Source organism: Botryllus schlosseri, chromosome 2, assembly GCF_051294905.1.
Source record: "Botryllus schlosseri isolate E-star chromosome 2, Bs_hap1, whole genome shotgun sequence".
Taxonomy (NCBI): domain Eukaryota; kingdom Metazoa; phylum Chordata; class Ascidiacea; order Stolidobranchia; family Styelidae; genus Botryllus; species Botryllus schlosseri.
The window spans coordinates 17,422,643-17,441,345 of NC_137237.1; the positions used below are offsets into that span (position 1 = coordinate 17,422,643).

General features: G+C 40.3%; 2 protein-coding genes across 2 annotated transcripts; one reads left to right on the forward strand and one right to left on the reverse strand.

Annotated features, from left to right (window-relative positions):
- Window positions 1-2,309: 2,309 nt before the first annotated feature.
- On the reverse strand, window positions 2,310-5,741 carry LOC145433909 (uncharacterized). The gene is made up of 5 exons (XM_080311162.1): window positions 5,601-5,741; window positions 5,132-5,319; window positions 5,011-5,062; window positions 3,103-3,151; window positions 2,310-2,451 (listed from the first exon to the last, which is right to left on the reverse strand). The coding sequence occupies exons 1-5, from the start codon at window positions 5,724-5,726 to the stop codon at window positions 2,429-2,431; spliced, it is 438 nt and encodes a 145-aa protein (XP_080167288.1). The 5' UTR covers window positions 5,727-5,741; the 3' UTR covers window positions 2,310-2,428.
- Window positions 5,742-10,925: 5,184 nt separating this feature from the next.
- LOC145433886 (uncharacterized) lies at window positions 10,926-12,701 on the forward strand. Its single transcript, XM_080311139.1, has 5 exons — window positions 10,926-11,045; window positions 11,557-11,767; window positions 11,830-11,884; window positions 11,946-11,988; window positions 12,563-12,701. The coding sequence occupies exons 2-5, from the start codon at window positions 11,565-11,567 to the stop codon at window positions 12,571-12,573; spliced, it is 312 nt and encodes a 103-aa protein (XP_080167265.1). The 5' UTR covers window positions 10,926-11,045; window positions 11,557-11,564; the 3' UTR covers window positions 12,574-12,701.
- Window positions 12,702-18,703: the final 6,002 nt, after the last annotated feature.

An 18,703-nucleotide genomic window follows, 5' to 3' on the forward strand; every position in this document is an offset into this window, starting at 1 on the left:
AGCCAACGCCGCGGTAGCTTTCGATCGATACCCGTTTTATCAAATTTAATGCTCGGCAAGTCGGTCAAAAACTACCGGCAAATTGCCTTTGACCAAATGGAAAGTGTGACGTAGACCAATTTCACTGAGCCGTCAGATTTGATTGTGTTCACACCATATAGGACACTATGATCAAAGAGAAGCATACATGGCAGCGTCTGTATGACAATGCAGTTCCCAAATCCACATTATATCCTCGTCGTTATTGGCGAGAAATGGCTTTGAAGGGACATTGCTGTCGTTAAAATACTATCGTTAAATACGATTTATTCCTTGTATATGTGTATAAATGGGCGAATAATGTATCGATTCAGCAATCCGGCCCGCCAAGTACTTGATTTTACTATATCCGGCCCGCCGACTGGAGAAGTTGCCCGCCCCTGTTATAAACAGATCAGAATTCATAATAGCTGGTGTTGATCGAGTGCTATTGTCGCAGTGATACCGAAAATCTAATTCAAAATGTCGGGGCACCAGAACCCCTCAAAATCGCCAAGAAATATAAAATTATGCTGTGTTATGAACAATAACAACGGCGTGAAATAATATGAGGCAAGGCCCGGGTCAATCTGCTGCACCGATTGTTCGCCTAACAGTCCGACTATCGCGCAGGTGAATCGTGAACCTGCAATGGCCCACATGTAGTGCAGAGGAAATACATCCCCTTAATGACGTAGCTGTTACGTATTTTCCATACCTAATTTCAATTGTGGATATGTAGTACCTTGGTAAGAAGCCTGTGTGGGAATAACGCTGATAAGATAAGAAACAACAAGTAGCCACTTAAATAAGCTTAAATCTAAACAGATCGCGGGCCACTTTTCGAAATTCGTAAGGCCGCGAGCCGCAAGAAGACAATATCGAGACAAAATAGACCAAACAGTCTAGCAACAACGTTTTGAAACGTTGCCTCAGTACAGCACTGCGCTCTCTAACATGGGCGACAATCATAGTTTCCACAGAAGAAGTGTTCTTTTAAATAACAAATAGAAATACGACAACAAATATAAATATGATTACTTTCATTTTATTTTGAACTATGAGCTGCGCGCGATACCTGACAACGCTTTTCAGCGACTAAGGAATCGATACTGTGCCTAGCTAGAAATTATATGGGTGGGCAAACTGCGGCTCGTGAGCCGCATGCGGCTCTTTCGGCCCTTGACTGCGGCTCTTTAATGATTGCGCACGCGTTTCGCCATTTTGCTAAAGAGGTTTAACCTGATTATAAATTTATGCATTGTATTACCGATATGCGTATTTTTTCTTGTTGTTTCTTTTCTTATGGTTTATGCAAGACTTTAGGGAAATGTGGCACAACAGGATTAGAAATTTGCAATTGAACTCTCGAATCGAGTTCACATAAACGGTTCACCCGCAACAATGGATGCCTGGTCATCAATCAATGATAAATCATTGTGTTCAACTATAGATAACTAACCTATACGGTAGGTTAGTTATCAATAGTTCAATCAACAACTTGATAATTTATTACGCTAGCGCAGGTCACCGTCATTTCCGGCTAGCAATGGTGAATACCGCTCTGCCATAAATTCTCATCAGCACTTGAAGAAACTGCTCCGCACTGCATAGACGTCATTTCAGCCTGATTTCAAACACCTTTCGGATCAGGTGGAGATGAACCGTATCACCACACATAAATAAACTTCGTTCGACAGCCTACATTTTATTGTGACGCCATACCTCCATATTTTTGTGTTGTGACTCTTAAGCCAAGATTTTTAATATGCGGCTCGCGCATGAAGCAGGTTGCCCAGAATGCCCACCCTTGCTATATGATATCTCCTAGTAAAGCGTGATCTCATGGGGATGGCCTAGGCCGTTTTCGAAGCATCTGGGCCATTGCACGTTAAGGTAATATGCCCATTGCCCATTCACATCAGCTGCTTCTCCCTCGATGGAAAGCTGCTACCATCACCGAAACCGGTTCAGCTAGCGAGTAATAGTGATGTTGGGCCCCGGAGAATAGCTTGTTTCTAAACAATAACAACCAATATTTGAAACTGCAATCCATTTCATCGTTTGAAAACGCGTACTCCTGAAATCTCAAATCGCCGCGTGTTGGTGAGCCCTGCTCTAGGGTTTATCTATTTGTATAATCTGACTCCAAAGGTGTCGGTGCCTCACCAATCACGAACCTCTCCACACGTCCCTGTACTACGCGTAGACACTAAACACTCACTGGCGTGTTTCAAGCCGGCTTTACGCGAGTCGGGTCTTATTTTGAAAGATAGAATATAATAAAAGTATTTATAACACAGGACTCCGTATATATTCTTCTCTATAAACGTTCGATTGTTAACACATCAACATATGTGGAGGTCAAGCTGGTACAGCTTCCAAGTTGCGCCGTGTATCTGCCGAACACCTATTCAGCGATCCCTTCCAGTTCTAGGAAAAAAACAAGACTCCGTGACGGTTGCGTTGCGACATTGTAGAAAAAATAGGCGGGAGGGTTTATATTGTGATTCCTTTTCGAACTATACACCTGATAGATATTCTTTTTTGAATATTTAGTAGATATCGTATGTAATTCTTCCACGCCGATAATGGTAATTATTGGTAAAGTGGTCGATTTGGCCAGTCTACGTATCAAATCCTGACCTCCCAACCCGACGGCGAACGCATGGGCCAGTCATCACAATACTCTTTTATATTTTCTATATCCAATTTTTCGACTAGGACAATGCTAGGCGATCTTTAGATATATGATTGCCACCCGCAAGTTTAAATAAAGTCATGTTGCATTCGGCAAGTGGTCAGCTTAAGAGCCTACCTGGGTCGAAACGGCCGGCAGACAGGCGGGACTTAAGGCAATCCACTGATGCTTAGTTTCACGCCGTATCAATTCCTCGGTCATGAATGCCATACGATTCTCTAATACGGACACCGGTTACTACAGATATCGTATAGAATAAGTATACATTCAGTTACTTCGCAGTTCCTATGCGAGTTAATGGGAGCCTATAAGCTATATTATATTTCGGTACTATCCCAAGTCCCAGCGAAAAGACTACTATGTGTTATGTATATGCTACTCACCTTCTTGCAGCTCGGCAATGTCAGATTCAAGGGCACCTACCGCATCACCCTGAATGATTTATAAGATATGTTTAAGGACGACAGGCTTCGTGTGGTATAGTTTAAAAGTAGTATCTAGTGCACTATTCGATCAGTCGTTCCATTCTGTGCACTTGGGGAAGAGACTGGCACAGTGTCCTAAAACTCTAATTGAATACCACGCCATTATGGAAGCAGTGTTGGGATCAAGTAATTAAAGGGGCATTGCCCTCTAAAAATCATGTGGTCTCAAATTAAAGGGCAAAACGAAAAAAAATTGGCAGCAGCCGTTTTATTCAGAACACCATCGTAATGGAGCTGCAATTTATTGAAATTTCAACAAGAACATCGCGCGTCAGCAATCACGCAGAGTTCGAACTTTATATAGTTGTCAATGTTGTCATCCAATGTTATGTAGGAAGTATGTCGTAGTGTCGTACACAACAGAAATTGAATACACTAGGCCCGATTTTGACATAAATATCCTGACTGAACATCTTCCGTTGAACGCGGTATCTAAACCACCTTGGCGTGTAGCCTACGACATATATCCTTCGTAACATCGGCTGACAACTATATAAAGTTCAAACTCTGCGTGACTGCTGGAGCGTGAAGTTCTTGTGGAAATTTCAATAAATTGCAGCTCCATTACGGTGGCGTTCTGAAGAAAACGGCTGCTGCCAAATATTTTTCGTTTTGCCCTGCAATTTGAGACCACATCATTTTTAGAATGTAGTGCCCCTTTAACTTTGAGTCGCAAATCGAGTCAATAAAAACTTCATTGATGTGAAGCCTAATTTTTCTAAGTCACATCAGGCCAGTTTTAAAAGTGACTCGGGTTGAATTAAGTCATCTCGGGAATCCCGAGTCAATTTCAAGTCATTAAATATTCCCTTTGACTCGCTTGAGTTCACGTGCGAATGCAATACCGCGTCAATGTGTTGAACTTTTTTAGACATGTCATTTTAGATCTACTAAGACTATATGAGTCGCAGGTTATGTAGAATAGTAACTCATTTCGTCGCTCGCAGGGTGTATCACGAGAGTACAATTCCAGCGACGATTACCAAAACGCTGTAAAGAGGCCCTAACCAAATTTCACTGAAATGGACCAGAACAGTCTCAATTTTGCGGTTAGTAAGCATCATTATACAGTTCAACTGAATGATAAATGTATGTGTGCGTTTGGTGCCCTATCTCGTAAACGTTGATGCCAACTTACGGATCATTTCACATTTGTCATGTGTCGAGTTCGAGTCAAGTCAAGTCAAGTCATCTTAGGGTAGTGACTTTGATCAAGTCAAGTCGTCCAAACACGTGACTCGAGCTCCAACTGCCCCAACACTGCGTGGGATCAGGTTCGACCCCTGGCTATGACGATATGCTATAAGTTAGATGTTTATCTGGACTCCTTGTCACTGTCTGCACTGTAACTGCAGTGTCTTCAAAATCACCCACTGGCTCAAGGTGAAAATTAGCAATAAAAAGACAACGGCGTTCAGATGTGGAGGAATAACATAGGGGTAAGGAGAGAGAGCAAGAAAAGGCGTCCCCCCCCGATATAGCGAGCTCTATTAAGTGTTTGCACTTAATAAAATGAATGCCGTGAAGAGCATGATCTTTAGGTATAAAAACACCACTACCGTGATGATAATAATGATGATATTAGCAATTATCATTAACATTATGTTATGTAATTTTGCCATATTTATGGGTTTTCGCCTGAATAGGCGAAGAGCAGTATATTCGCTGAAAGAACTTCGATATTCCGTTTAGAATTCTAGAGGAATGCCAAAATATTATCACATCAGCAGCCAATACTCGTGACAATTCCAAAAACTCAAACAACTGACACCAAGTTGACAATAAGATGAAATCAATTCCACTTACCATATCCCCGTAGTATCCCGTAGCACTTATTGAGTGTCCAACAAGAATTCCACTGCAAATAAAAGATCATTCCTATAAATATATTGTGACTATGTGTCGCCATCAAATTATGAACTGTTACTTGTATTTGTAGTATTCCCGGATGATGTTATTGGCGGCACTCATCATTTTATTAGCGGAGGCGCCAATGGGATTGAGGAGGGCTAGTACCTGTTGCTGGGTGGTGCGTTTCGCTGCTCCTTCGACACACTCACACACCAACAGAGTGGCCAGTAAAAACGCTACTACTTTTTTCGACAACATCGTTGGCTTCGGTCACACATAAAAAGAATATTACATTGTCATTTCGTAGTATGTAGTAGGCCTATACTGTAAGCCGATATAGAGGAATAGAGCTTCGTACCGTCTTCATTCATTATATCTATTAAATGATCGCTTTTCTACGGATGATTTACACGGCAATTACTTTGTCATGATATAAAAGAATCTTCCTGCCACTTACATCTCAAAGCAGTCCCGAAAGCCCTAAAAAGCCGGCAACAAGCTGCGAATCTATGACTTGAGCAACTCAGTTATTGCAAGACACTTACCCCGTCGATTTTCGTCCACAAGTGACTCAGACCAAAATGGAAATTACTCCATCGCGGGTCGCACGACTGAATTTCGCCTGGCGGATGCGCAAGGATAATTAATTGAATTTCCTGATCTCGTGCCATTCTATATCAGGATGTGGCCTCCTCATTTCCGAGGACGGGAGTGATGACGCTCGTTTGTTTATGCTTACCGATACAGTGAAAATCCGGCTGTCGATCGAAATACTCAAAATGACATCTGAGTATTTGGTGTAATAATCCAGTGCGTTGTGTTTCATACCATTATCTGAATTCATGCAGCCCTATTATACATATATATATATTTCTTTATACTGCTAATGAATTGGTCACACTAACTTGCAATGTAAATGTATTGCTGCGTTGTGCTATACATTCAACTCGTACTCACAGCGCGTCTTCGGCAATTACTACAAGAGCTGAGTGCAATCCTATAGTGAATCCTATAGTCGAGTATCAATTGTAATGATTCCAGTCGAGTAGTAAGAGTTGCTTTTTAGAGTATCGAAAATTTACGCCTTCGCGTCGAGAGTAATATTTTAAAGAAATATAGTTTGAATACTGTGTTTGAATACCGTTGGAGCCTCGAAACCAGAGTTGGATCAATTACCATAGTTCAGTTCAATTACAATTACAATTACAATTACTCCCTTGCATGTTTCAATTACATTACAATTACAATTTCTTAATGCTGAAAATATCGAATTACAATTACTGTTAAACATGTAATCAACTACAATCACAATTACAATTGCAATTACAATTACTGTTAAACATGTAATTGATTCAGTAGAGAGGTGTTCTTTGACGACCGTAGCGACGTAATTAGCAACAATCTCAAGCTATTCAGTTTTCATTCATGATAAGTAGAATATTCCTTAATTAAAAGAAAACTCGAACGTATTCGAGCTATTCCTCCTAATCATGAGTACTGAAAACTACAAACACAGAAAAATGTTTCAAGCGACTGTTAACAACCAAAAGTTTGAGCGACTAACAGCGAATAGGCTACAGGACAGTCACTGAAATGTAATCAAACGATTTGGCTACTCCGAGCTGAGGGAGGATAATGAAATGTAATTGGTGAGGAGTCAGCGATAAGGATGATACCGATAAGATGTGTAAAATTAAAATAAATGCATAAGGAAAGAACCTCCTGATAACTACGAATTACAGCATTTTGGTTCGCATTTACATTTTCACTTGCTCGGAAACTGTTAAATTGCATTTGATGAACATTAGGGTGCCAACATTTCTGGCCCCAGTAAATTTGGCCAAGAGTGGAGGCAAGATTGGGATAACATCTCAACAAATGCGTGATCAAGTTTGATGAAGCCTTTATTGGAAACTTGAATTTATTTTTGCAATTGTTGCAGCAAGCCTCGGTACTGGTCAGAGATTTAAAAATAAAACTATGACTGTGGTGTAGGAAATGGTTCAGTACAGGTTTCAGAATGTTAGCAATCCTTGCAGATAGTTTGATGGTATGGAAGGTTATGACTGTTGCTGAGAGATTTATCCAATATGAAATTCGGACTATACGCAGACTATACGCGCCAAGCGCGGAAAATATTTCAGTTTACCGGAGCTTCGCGCTCCCCTTCAGATGTTTTCACGCCGCCCAAGGGGGGCACGCCCCCCAGTTTGAGAACCACTGGTTTGGACTATATTGTAATTCACAAAGTTTTCTGTTGCTACTGAAGTATGGGAAACAGTTTAGCGAATTATCTTGCTATAACGCGGCACGCATAGAATACCGATGTAAATAGGCTAATTATTTCAGGTGGTGACTGCTGTGTACTAAGTCCTTAAGGCCTTGCGGCCCCTCGTCGTCATCCTGGTCCGTACCGGATTTTCACTGGTGTGACGAATAAATGGTTGATTGATTGATTATTTTATGTTGTGATTGTCAGGTTTCCACAAAAACTAATTGAAATTGTATTTGAGCAAAATTTTTATCACATTACAATTACAATTACAATTACACAAAATAGAAATGCTTCAATTACAATTATAATTACAATTACATGAAAAAATGTAATTAATTACATTCCGCTCAATTACAAATTACAATTGATCCAACTCTGCTCGAAACCCCAGTCATAGCCGTATCTCAGCATTGACAAACATCTTACAGAAGGCTGGCAGTGTTCAGACCTCGAAATAGTCATGTTCCGAAAACAATCATCTAGCACAGTGTTTCATAAACTTTGTAGGGCTCGTGCCCCTTGAGCTGTCATGAAATCTTTCTCGTGTCCCCTATCCACGATCGTTACAGCACTTTGTCAAGCCACTCTAAATGCTGATATCGGGTCCTCATAATGTTTCAACACATCTTTTGTTGATTTCCTGGACAGGAGACATTTCAGCTACTGAAGATATTAATGTCGAAGGTTTAGCCGATGTGTTGTGATTTTAGGGTCCCGATGTTGATCGCCGCCGGCGGTGCAGCGAAATGCCACTGGTCTTGGCGTGTTCCGGGGTGGAAGTTACGGCCAGCGCCGACATGTCGTAGTGTGACAGTCCATCCCCAGCAGTTCTGACACCCGTGGACTAAAGAAATATAGCCATCATAAGGCAGCATTCCCTCATATTCGCGAAAAAGTTTAGACTCATCTCTGTGACTTATGTTGTATATTTTATTATAAGAAATCCGGCCAATAATATTCCCCCTTAAGCTGATTTGCAAAATAATACAAGTAATTAAATAGCGTAAAATTGCACACTGCATCTCATTCTCCTAGCTGGGTACTTTGTACCCCAAGGGGTCCGTCGACCCCTGTTTAAGAACAACTGATCTAGCATGACGTGGGACTGGGATAATAATTTTACTCGTGGCCTTACGAATAAACATATTTTAACTTTTTAAGTTTTTTTTTACTGTTATTACATTATAATAGATATAGTACTCGAATAATCGACTTCGAATCGAACCAAACATATACTAGATTCTGCCCAGCCCCACCAATTGCTTCGTTAGCAAAAAAGCGTCTTGCGAATGACGGTATTTTCATGAGTAGCCAAATTATGATATGACTCCATAAAAACAGTCTGACAGCTGTAAACGTGGACACTGGACATTCCAGTATTCTTTTAGATTTGGCTTATTCACCGCGGCAGCCCGTTTGTGTTTCTATTTTTGTACTGTTTTGCTCTCGTCTTACTAGATTACATTATGGTTGAAATGATATGTTGTGCTATATCTATTATGCTATATTTCGTCGTCTTCGTCGCTGTCATCATCATCAGTATAGCGACATTGATTTCATCCCCCTCACGGTATTGAACAAATGCATCTGCACATTTTTGTCGAAGTGTCTGTCATGTATTATTCACGACGGGAGGACCATATACTTAGACGCTATCAGTAACAAAGTGGTTCTACTTTTTGTACTACTCAAGTAAGTTTAGCTTACTTGAACTACTAACCCCTGCGATTTTAGACTACTATCACTTCTACTTGAACAGTTATTTAAGCACAACCACTTAATTTTTGAACTGTGGATTTTGAAAAGTAGAAAGTAGTGTGAGGACATGTTTACATCACTATGTAGGGACATTGCTCATTTTGTGTTAGTCGCGAATATACATCTATAGTAATATCGAAGGTAGCCGCTGCCGATTAATTGTTAAACGTATGTAATCCCTCGACCAAATCTACTTGTTGAAATAGCCTACTTACTTTATTCCATGTAGTTCTGGCATATCTTGAAAATTGTTACTTCTTCTAATAGAGTAGAAATTAACGGGGTGACTTCTACTTCTATACTTGGGTAGCAAAGCTGACTGCTTTGTCCACTTCTGCATTTATCATGCTTCATCTCGTTATTCCGTTTCTAACGGAAGACCTATAAGATATTGTTCACCAGTTTTCGCTGTCCAGACGTTACGGAATTACAAAAATATCTAATAAGGAGAAACTAACGGTACAGTAGAGAAAGGGGTTTAAATTTTTTTATAAGACAGTGTCCAAGTTAGCTTTTGCGAACCGGACCAAGCTTTCAGTATGAATTGAGTATTCGTTTGTATACTTCCAGAGTGCCTCATCAAAGCTTGGGAGTCGGCTTTATTCAGTGTTGAAATCTACATACCAAGACACATATCCCGTCAATTTTCGTGCACAAGTGACTCATATGAATTTATGTTATTCTATCACGGACCGTCTGACTGATTTTGAACAGGTTGATTCGAAGTGATATCGATTGAATTGGCGGATCCTATGGCATTCTCGTTTAGGATATGGCCTCCTCATTTCCGATGGTGGCCGAGAAAACGTGTTTTTGTTTATGAGTATCTAATAAATGAAATTCCAGCTGTTTGTTGAGGTAGACTTGGCTTTATGACAAGAGCACAAATATTCGGTTTTCAATCAATAAAGTGAAGATTATCTCAAATATATTAATTAGTAAATAATATATGTTAGTTCTCCCTTGTTGCGTCGGATTTCCCACAACAATTCGAATTTGTGGCCTGCTGGCCAACAACAAACTGACTGTTCGGGTATTGATACGCTATGCTTTGTGAACGATGGACCTACGATACACTAATATTTACGATGTCAAATAAGTGTGTGAGAAATAGAGTATTTGTGATAACCGACGTAATTTTTCTGTCCATAAAGGCATTGTGGATTGGGTGACATTTGCATGAACAATGCACATTAAGCAGCCGAGTTATTGTATGATCCAATTGCTTGAAAACCAACACATAAGAGACCCACATCTCTCACCACATTTGGCGTATTTTCTTCGACAACATTTGTCGTAATACATGTATAGTTATATTCTCCTTGATGCGCTATAACTGTTTGCGTCCAACTTTCTTGGTCCCACCATGCTAATATTCACACTGTCGAATGTTGTGCCCACGAGTTTGAGCAAATAATTAAACTCGAGAGAGAGTATAGCACGGGCCGGCAACTCCTGAATCCTGATACACGAGATCACTTTTCACGGCATCCCAAACGCTTTGACACGCACGTGATTTCTTACCAATTTCAAAAATGCGACATTACTTTCCAAAATGAGCGAACGCCACATTTGCGCGGTTTTACTCGATTGCCTACCATAGTTTTCGCGTCACGATATGCGAGTACACCAAAATACAAGGACAGAGTGTGCCCGAAACTTACTTGCAAATCGATATGTTCAACTAGTTCTTGATATTATCGATTTTGGGTTGAGTTACGGGACCGACAATACTAGTCTTCCTACCAATTATTATGTGTACCAACTGAATAGCCCGCTGTTTACATTGAGTTCGTATGGAATGGGTGCTATGGTGTCTACTTCCGACGATCTCCCATCAGTATAATGTAAACAGGATAACGATGTACTTATCGATTCTTTAGCAGAAAGCTAATCGGTCCTGCGTGCTGGTATAGCTGGCTTGTGAGTCATTTGATCAGAGATCTGCAACACGGAGGTGAGATTTGCCGTTGCTGTTAAACTTTGTCTTGGAACAGTGTGGGTTGATGTGATTGAGCATACGGGCCGTTGTAGCATATCGTGTTCGGTGGAACTTTCCTCGTTTTATTCGGTTGTATAAGTTCGTGTTGGGCATTGAGTCTTGATTCTCAAATCATTAGCATGACTTAAGACGACGTAAGATCTTGTTTACCGTCAGAAACTATAATAACTTTGCGGCTTTGAGAAATTCTACAGTACGCTACGACATCTGCATAACACAATATTCGAGTCTACCGTTATACTGTACTAGCAACGAAAGGGGAAACAATGGTGTCTCCGTTTGATTTGTTGTGCGTTGGGCAGCGTATCCAGCGACGGTCCGAGAAAAAGTCCATATTTACTGTGTTGGGCATCATGCTAGTAGCGCATCTCCTTTCAAATATATTTGACCACAGTTGCTTGAACCGATAGACCTATTTGGTCCTAATGCAGCAATAAATAACACGCTTGACCGTGTGATATTACAGGAGGGATCATGAATTTCAAAGCTGTGGCTGTAGTGCTTCTGATAGCTTGCCTCGTGATCGAGGACTGCCATGGTACGTACCAATTTGGGGGCCAAAAGAATTCTGCTGCGCTAAAGAAGAAACTACTTGGACATTTGAACAAGATCTTAAAACTTTCCGCCTCCATCGAGTCAAATGCCAACAAAGTCATCTCAAACTACAATCGCTTGAAGTGAGTAAGTAGTTGGTTAGTATGTATAACTGTAGCTAAATCGACCGTGTCTTGATATTAAGAACCTACTTTCTGTCCAACAAAGTCACGATTACCGGATTCATTTATGGTGACATGGTAGGCATGATATATCTTTTTACAGCTTTTCGGGGATTATTGATTCTTTCTTTTTATTTAGGACAGGGCTATTGATGAAATGGCACAAATCACGGATAAATCAGGTATGGAATCAATTAAAGTAGGACTAACTTTCGCTTCAATATTAACGTCGAGCCAGGTGGAATATTCAAAACAATGCTATCGTAATTCTGAAATGATCGGTTGAAAAGTATGGATCCAGACATCGGGATTATGACAACACAAAGAACCACTCTGGCATGTTGATGACGAAAAGTTATCCATATTTTTCCGTTACGCCGTTTTTGACAATATATGAGACCGTGTGAGGCAACATGCGAGTGTCAAATCGAGCCCCATAACCTCAACGTACCAGAATAAATGTTACTTTCAAACAAACTATGTGAGACATAATAGATCGTACAAGATAGCCGTCATCCAAAGTTTGGTCAGTTCTTTCAAAGTAAACAAAGGAGATGTCAATTCATAAAATGAATGGTTAGTGTCATATTCAAGTACCGCTACCAGAAACGATATCCAATCTCTAATCCTATCCCGTACGACAAAGCAGTCAGCACTCAGCATCCTCTCGGTAGTGAACATTCTGAACAGTTCTGTAATCCTTGTAGCGTCTGGGCATTCACAACTATGTGTGAAATTCTGCCACTTTTCTTTCAGCAACGGAGTAAAGAGATGAGGAAAATATGATCCACCTGGCGCAGTTTGAAATTTAGAAGATACTTCGATGAAACGTGTGCAGATGTGTTTGTTCGATACTATATGGGATGAAAATAAACAGAGTCCCTGTGTTGATGAATTATGAGTATATGGTGATTGAAAATAGCATCGAGACATATGGTTCAATGTACCATTTCTACACTGATAACAAAATTATAGAATAGTAAACGAAAAGCTTACCACTGTAGTGAGAAGTAGGGATGGTGTGAGCCTCTGAAAGGTTCAGGTTCGTGTGAACGCGAACCTTTTTGAAAGGTTCTGTGTGAACACGAACGTGAACCTCATGACGTCACGTGACGTCATATTGCTAATCCCAACCCTATCTTTCAATGAAGTGATAGCGTATATTAATGTATACCAGGGGTTCTCAACCCGCGGCCCGCGGGCCGCATGCGGCCCGCAGACGATTCTTTTGCGGCCCGCGACAACTTTCGATATGACGCAATTACTACTGGTACAGTATTGTTATGTTCTTCCAGTATTGTTATGGAAGAACAGTTGTTGTAACAAAGCCTAGAAGCTTGAAATGATAGCACTATTGTTTCATCAGGAGTTATACAGTTAGCTTGGTTTCAAGCCCAGCAATCCATATTTCGAGGCATTTTTTAAATTGCCGACGTCGTGACGGACGCATTGTTCAAAATTGCTTGGATTATCGATAAACCGAAGAGTCTTTAACGTACTGTGCGAATATTCGCTGTTTCCGGAATTTAGCAGCAAGTCCAACATCACCTGATAAAATTCGAGGCTACAGTTGTCTGATTCAACAGTCACCAGAAGAGTAACAGCTATCTCAGTCGATCTTTTATCGCATGTTTTGAAACATAGTGCGTTGCCACGCATAGACTACTTTAGCCTAGCATTGGACGAATCCATCGACCGCACACAGTGCACACACATTGCATAGCAAATTATCCAGGTGCGTTTTATCAGAGTAGACATATTTCCAGAGGAAATGCTGACGGGGCAAACGTGGGAAGGGGACCAGTGAAAAACATAAATTTGAAAAAGCTGGCTTCTGTAACTACTGGTGTATGGCTCCAGCCATGGAAGGAAAGAAGAGTTGATTGGTTTGCTCACAAATGTCCCCGAAAATCTGACTTCTTCTCATATCACTGAGAGCTCAAAGTGATAATAACCTCTGTAACGAAAATGTCACCGTAATTTTATACTTGCTCGCTCACGCATTGAAACAGCGAGTTCGGTTCTCTGGTGGAAAGGTTTGAAGGGTACATATACCAACATGGAAACGAATAGAATGTACGCTCCATGAAGGGATTTACTTGCGCCACTTGAAAATAGATATCCTCACAAAAAACAGCAACTGCAAACTTACGAACGCTCTCCATTAATGCTTTAGAATGCATAAAAATGTACTAAATTCCCGTATAAGACTGGTAAATAGGCTACAGTAGCCTAAATTTAATAGTGGTTCACAAATACATGGTGATGATGTTCTGCGGCCCGCGGCGCCTTTTAGTGTGAAAATGCGGCCCGTTATACGAGGGAAGTTGAGAACCCCTGATGTATACGATACCTAGCGAAGACCCGGGCCACATAATGTCACAATGCTGAAGTGCATATTGGCGTTTTAAACGTCGCTTATTGAGGCAATCAAATGATATAATACTTCCATAAAATCAATATTATCCGTCGCTTTGCCAACAATTTCGATGAGGACTTGCCATGGAATATATGCTTACGCCTTAACAGTCTGGGCCAGACCGGACAATGTATTCAGCTTCTGAGTATTGCTACATTGATTTTGAGCAGAGTGTAAAACAGGGTTTCTAGACTTGCTACCGATGTTACCCCATTAATAAGTTATACAGCGGTAGCCAACACCCCAATCGCACGGTTTTTTTTATGATACAATAAACACAAACATCATTCGCTGACTACATGTAGTGTATTTCGCTCGTGACGTTGTGTGATTGCGAGTCGAGCTCTTAGCAGAGAGTCGCTAAATATTCACAAACGGAAATCAGGATATTTGGAGCAAACTTTTGTAACAAAGCAAGTAAAATTTTTGAGATTGTCAAGGTGCATATTCGTTTTGTGTTTATTATTTCTGCTGCCAGCGGCATGCACAGAGTGGCCCGCAGTTGAAATGCAATAAATTTGTACTGAAGATGTCATAATGAATTAAAAATTCAAAATATATATGAAAAAGGTTCACAGTGCAGAACCTATCAAGGTTCTGTTGTGAACGTGAACCTCTGAATTTCCGAGGTTCACACACAGAACGCGAACGTGAACCTCACGTTCACACCATCCCTAGTGAGAAGTGAAAAGACAGCAAACGAGCTTACGCATGTCCAGCATTACCGACATAAGCTAAGCGTCAAAGTGATAGCGTCAAATGCCCACCATGTGCCATTTTCCATTTTAATAATAAAAATAGTGGTATCTTACTCAGTGACGTGCAGTGAGGTTCGTGGTTCGTTAGGCACTGACCCCTTTAGAGTCAGATTTACCAATACACAAACCCAACGTGGTAGATTATTCAGTTGACGAGTTGACGATTTGCTTCTCATCACATTAGCACTCGTCACAAGCAGGCTACGTAAGAAGCTGCTATTATGCATATCCACAATTGAAGGTAGGTGTGGCTGGAAAATATACAGCAGCTATTATCAGTAGGGCTGGCCGAATTCGAGTACCTGAGTGATTCGATGCTGAATCACGTACTATGCTTCGAGTCGAGTCGAGTATTCGACTATCACTCATTATGGCGTCATAACAGAAAGTAATATGTCAAAGTCCAAATAAGTAGCTTTTATGCCACCACAAAGAATATAATGCCTGTTATCCATCACATTACCCATACTCAGCAATTTTTCGATCATACCGATTTCATTGCACTTTGTGACAACGTTGTGGGATGACCATGACTTCGGAAATGTGGTATTTCCAGTAGCGTTCGTAGCTTTGTACTAGTACTTTATACCCTGTTTTGTATGCTGCGGTACGTCCAATCAAGGTTTCAGGGCTTCCACAGTGGAAAATAGTATCGAAGCTAAAATTTTCGTTGATAAATTAACTTTCAGTGGCGAGGAGCGTATAATTCCAGTACTCGAAAAATATGGTCCGTTTTTACTCGACTCGAATCACTAAAATTAATACTCGATTCGGATTCGAGTACTCGAATCATTGGGCCCAGCCCTAATTATCAGTGTAGCAATGTATTTGCTATTTCTATATATGTTAGGGTTTGCATATTTTTGCATCGGGAAAGGAGGACACTCTTTTCGAATCATAACAGTTAGTTTACCGAAATTTAAAACAGCGGATTTTGATATAATTACTGTAAATGTTATAGTGTTGATTCAAAATATTTCACACCTTTGACTTGACTTGACTCCCAAATTACCCCACTTTTAAACGATTTCACAAGAGTGTTGACATATGGTAACCCTACTATATGTTGGCCGTCGCAGCTACACGATTCAATTCGTACTACGCCATCGGTTTGCGAAGTCGATGGCCCATTGTTTCACTGCGCTGTGATTTACAGATTGTTAGCCAACAATAATAATTGTGACGCTGGTTAATCTGTGGCCCATCTGGGTATTGTTTCTCTGCGTTGTCTTTGTACGAAACAAAGCGGAATCTCACATTACTTGGCAATTTTGAGAGGGTTTTGATGCTCTGACATTACAAATATTTATATTTTTGGAAGATTTTAGTTATTGTAAATTCTGAGTAGTTTATGATGAATTACGCTATCGCAGGTGAGGCTTTGCCCCTCTGTTCCTTGCACTATATCGTCGCAGTGGGAACAAAGTATCTTATGTCCATTTTACATATTTTGGGAAAATTAACTTTGAGTGAAGTTTTCATCTTCTTTCAGCCATATATTGACCCCGATTAACTTTGATACACTGAAACAGACATAACCATGGCTAAGATATGACCGAAAAAAATACAAAAAATTTCGAAAAGCCTATTTTTTCAAGATTAAAAAAGGGAGCTTCAAAATTTGAAAACTGGACATAAGGTACTTTGATTCCACTGCGACGAATTATTCTTTAACAATAAATATGCAAAATCAGTGATTTGGGGCGTAAAAATGTATAAAATTCCGTCATTCATGAATATCGATAGAAAATACCAATGATTATTATTGGCGTTATAATCATTGAAGGTTGCACAATTTTTTTTAGTTCTTTGGACGACAGCTGAGGCACTGCCTCACTTGCCTCCCCTACCGAACGTCACTGCTTCAGACCGTGCGCGGCGCAATGCATTCGAAATTGAAAATGTTCAGAATGGTGCTACTGCACGCATCTGAAATTTACCACCACAAAGCGGTGCATCGATAGGCTTTTCTTAAACGATTCGGGTACGTTTGGCATTCAGCTGTATGATTGACCAGAAGTATGTCGATTGTTATCAAATTTTCAAGTCGAGCTCATTTAGATGCGAGGCACCAGCGTATTTCGAGTCCAATTAAGCAACCGTCGACTAATATATAGTCTGGGACTCTGGATATCAATATTGAGTAACCACGATTTCAAGAAGTACGGGATGTCAGATAGACACACAAGGGTACGCATAGGAATGATGACCGAGGTTGCTCTGGCCACAGCTTCTACTTATAAGTTTTACATAAAATACTTGGATTATTGAATAACATATTCATATTGAATAAACCCAACTATTTTCGGCTGACACTGGTCAGGGGTAATTGTCAGCAACGAGTAGAGAATTGAAAAGAACATTTTATATCAACAATCGTATCACCAATTATGACGTCATGTGCAGGAAAATTCGAATAATCGAAGCTAGTAGAGCTCAATGTACCGTTTTTAGATTATGCACGAACTCCCTCTGTTAGCGTAAACTACAATTACTATATGTTGGCGTATTTTGATACAAGCTGACTCCAAGGTACGTCCCAATTTTGGGTCGCTATCGCTTCTGTGATTACGATTTCAGAAGGCGGCGTAGAAAATTGAGAAAAATCGGTCTATATAATTACCAATATTCCTATCACATTTGAATAAAATATTCATATTTATTCCCGAAGCTTTTCAGCTGACCCTCGTCAGGGGATATCGTCAGCAATATTGCGAGAATTCGAATAACTATGTTCAACAACAATATATATCGCTAATTATGACGTCACACAGAAAATATACAAAGTTAGGAAAACGAGAGAACTGAAGCGTTGGCATGGAGATAAGATAAGATAAGAGATAAGAGTATGTCATCAAGCGGACAATAACTAATAAGTTAAGTCATCGGAATGATACCAAACCAAATGAAACCCCCGAAGAAGTCTCTCGTGAAAGTAGGGATGTGTACATTCATCTACCTTGGATTGGCCCGGTTTCCTATCGATTTGAGAAACAGATAACTTCGGCAGTCTATCGCTGTTATCCAGCGGTGAAAACCAATGTTGTTTTTACCACGATACCAATGTTTTTTGCAGCCCGAAAGGACGTTCTCCCGGCTTTACAACAAAGTAACGTCATTTATGAATTCAAGTGCCACTGCGATTGTCGGTACGTAGGGAGAACTTCCAAACGGTTGCAGGACTGTATTAAAGAACACATCCCACCGTCTGTCAAATCTTATATCTCGAAATCGCAGCATAACAATCCGCTTGTTCAGAACATAACCAGGCCATGGGTCAAAAATCTTTTGTCGGCATACATTTACTAGAAAATCATACATGTGCTGCTAACTACCACGAGGACATGTTCTCTGCATTGGCTAAGGGTCGCAATTTATTTCATTTGTCTGTTCTTGAGTCCGCCATCATCACTATGAGTAAACCTAGTTTATGCCAACAGAAAGAATTTGTGTATCATTTGAAAATCGTGCATTAACTTGTTTTGCTTCGCTATCTCCATGCCAACGCTTCAGTTCTCTCGTTTTCGTAACTTTGTATATTTTCTGTGTGACGTCATAATTAGCGATATATATTGTTGTTGAACATAGTTATTAGAATTCTCGCAATATTGCTGACGATATCCCCTGACGAGGGTCAGCCGAAAAGCTTCGGGAATAAATATGAATATTTTATTCAAATGTGTTATGAAGTTCTGTACTCCTAAGCGTCTCAATATTCCT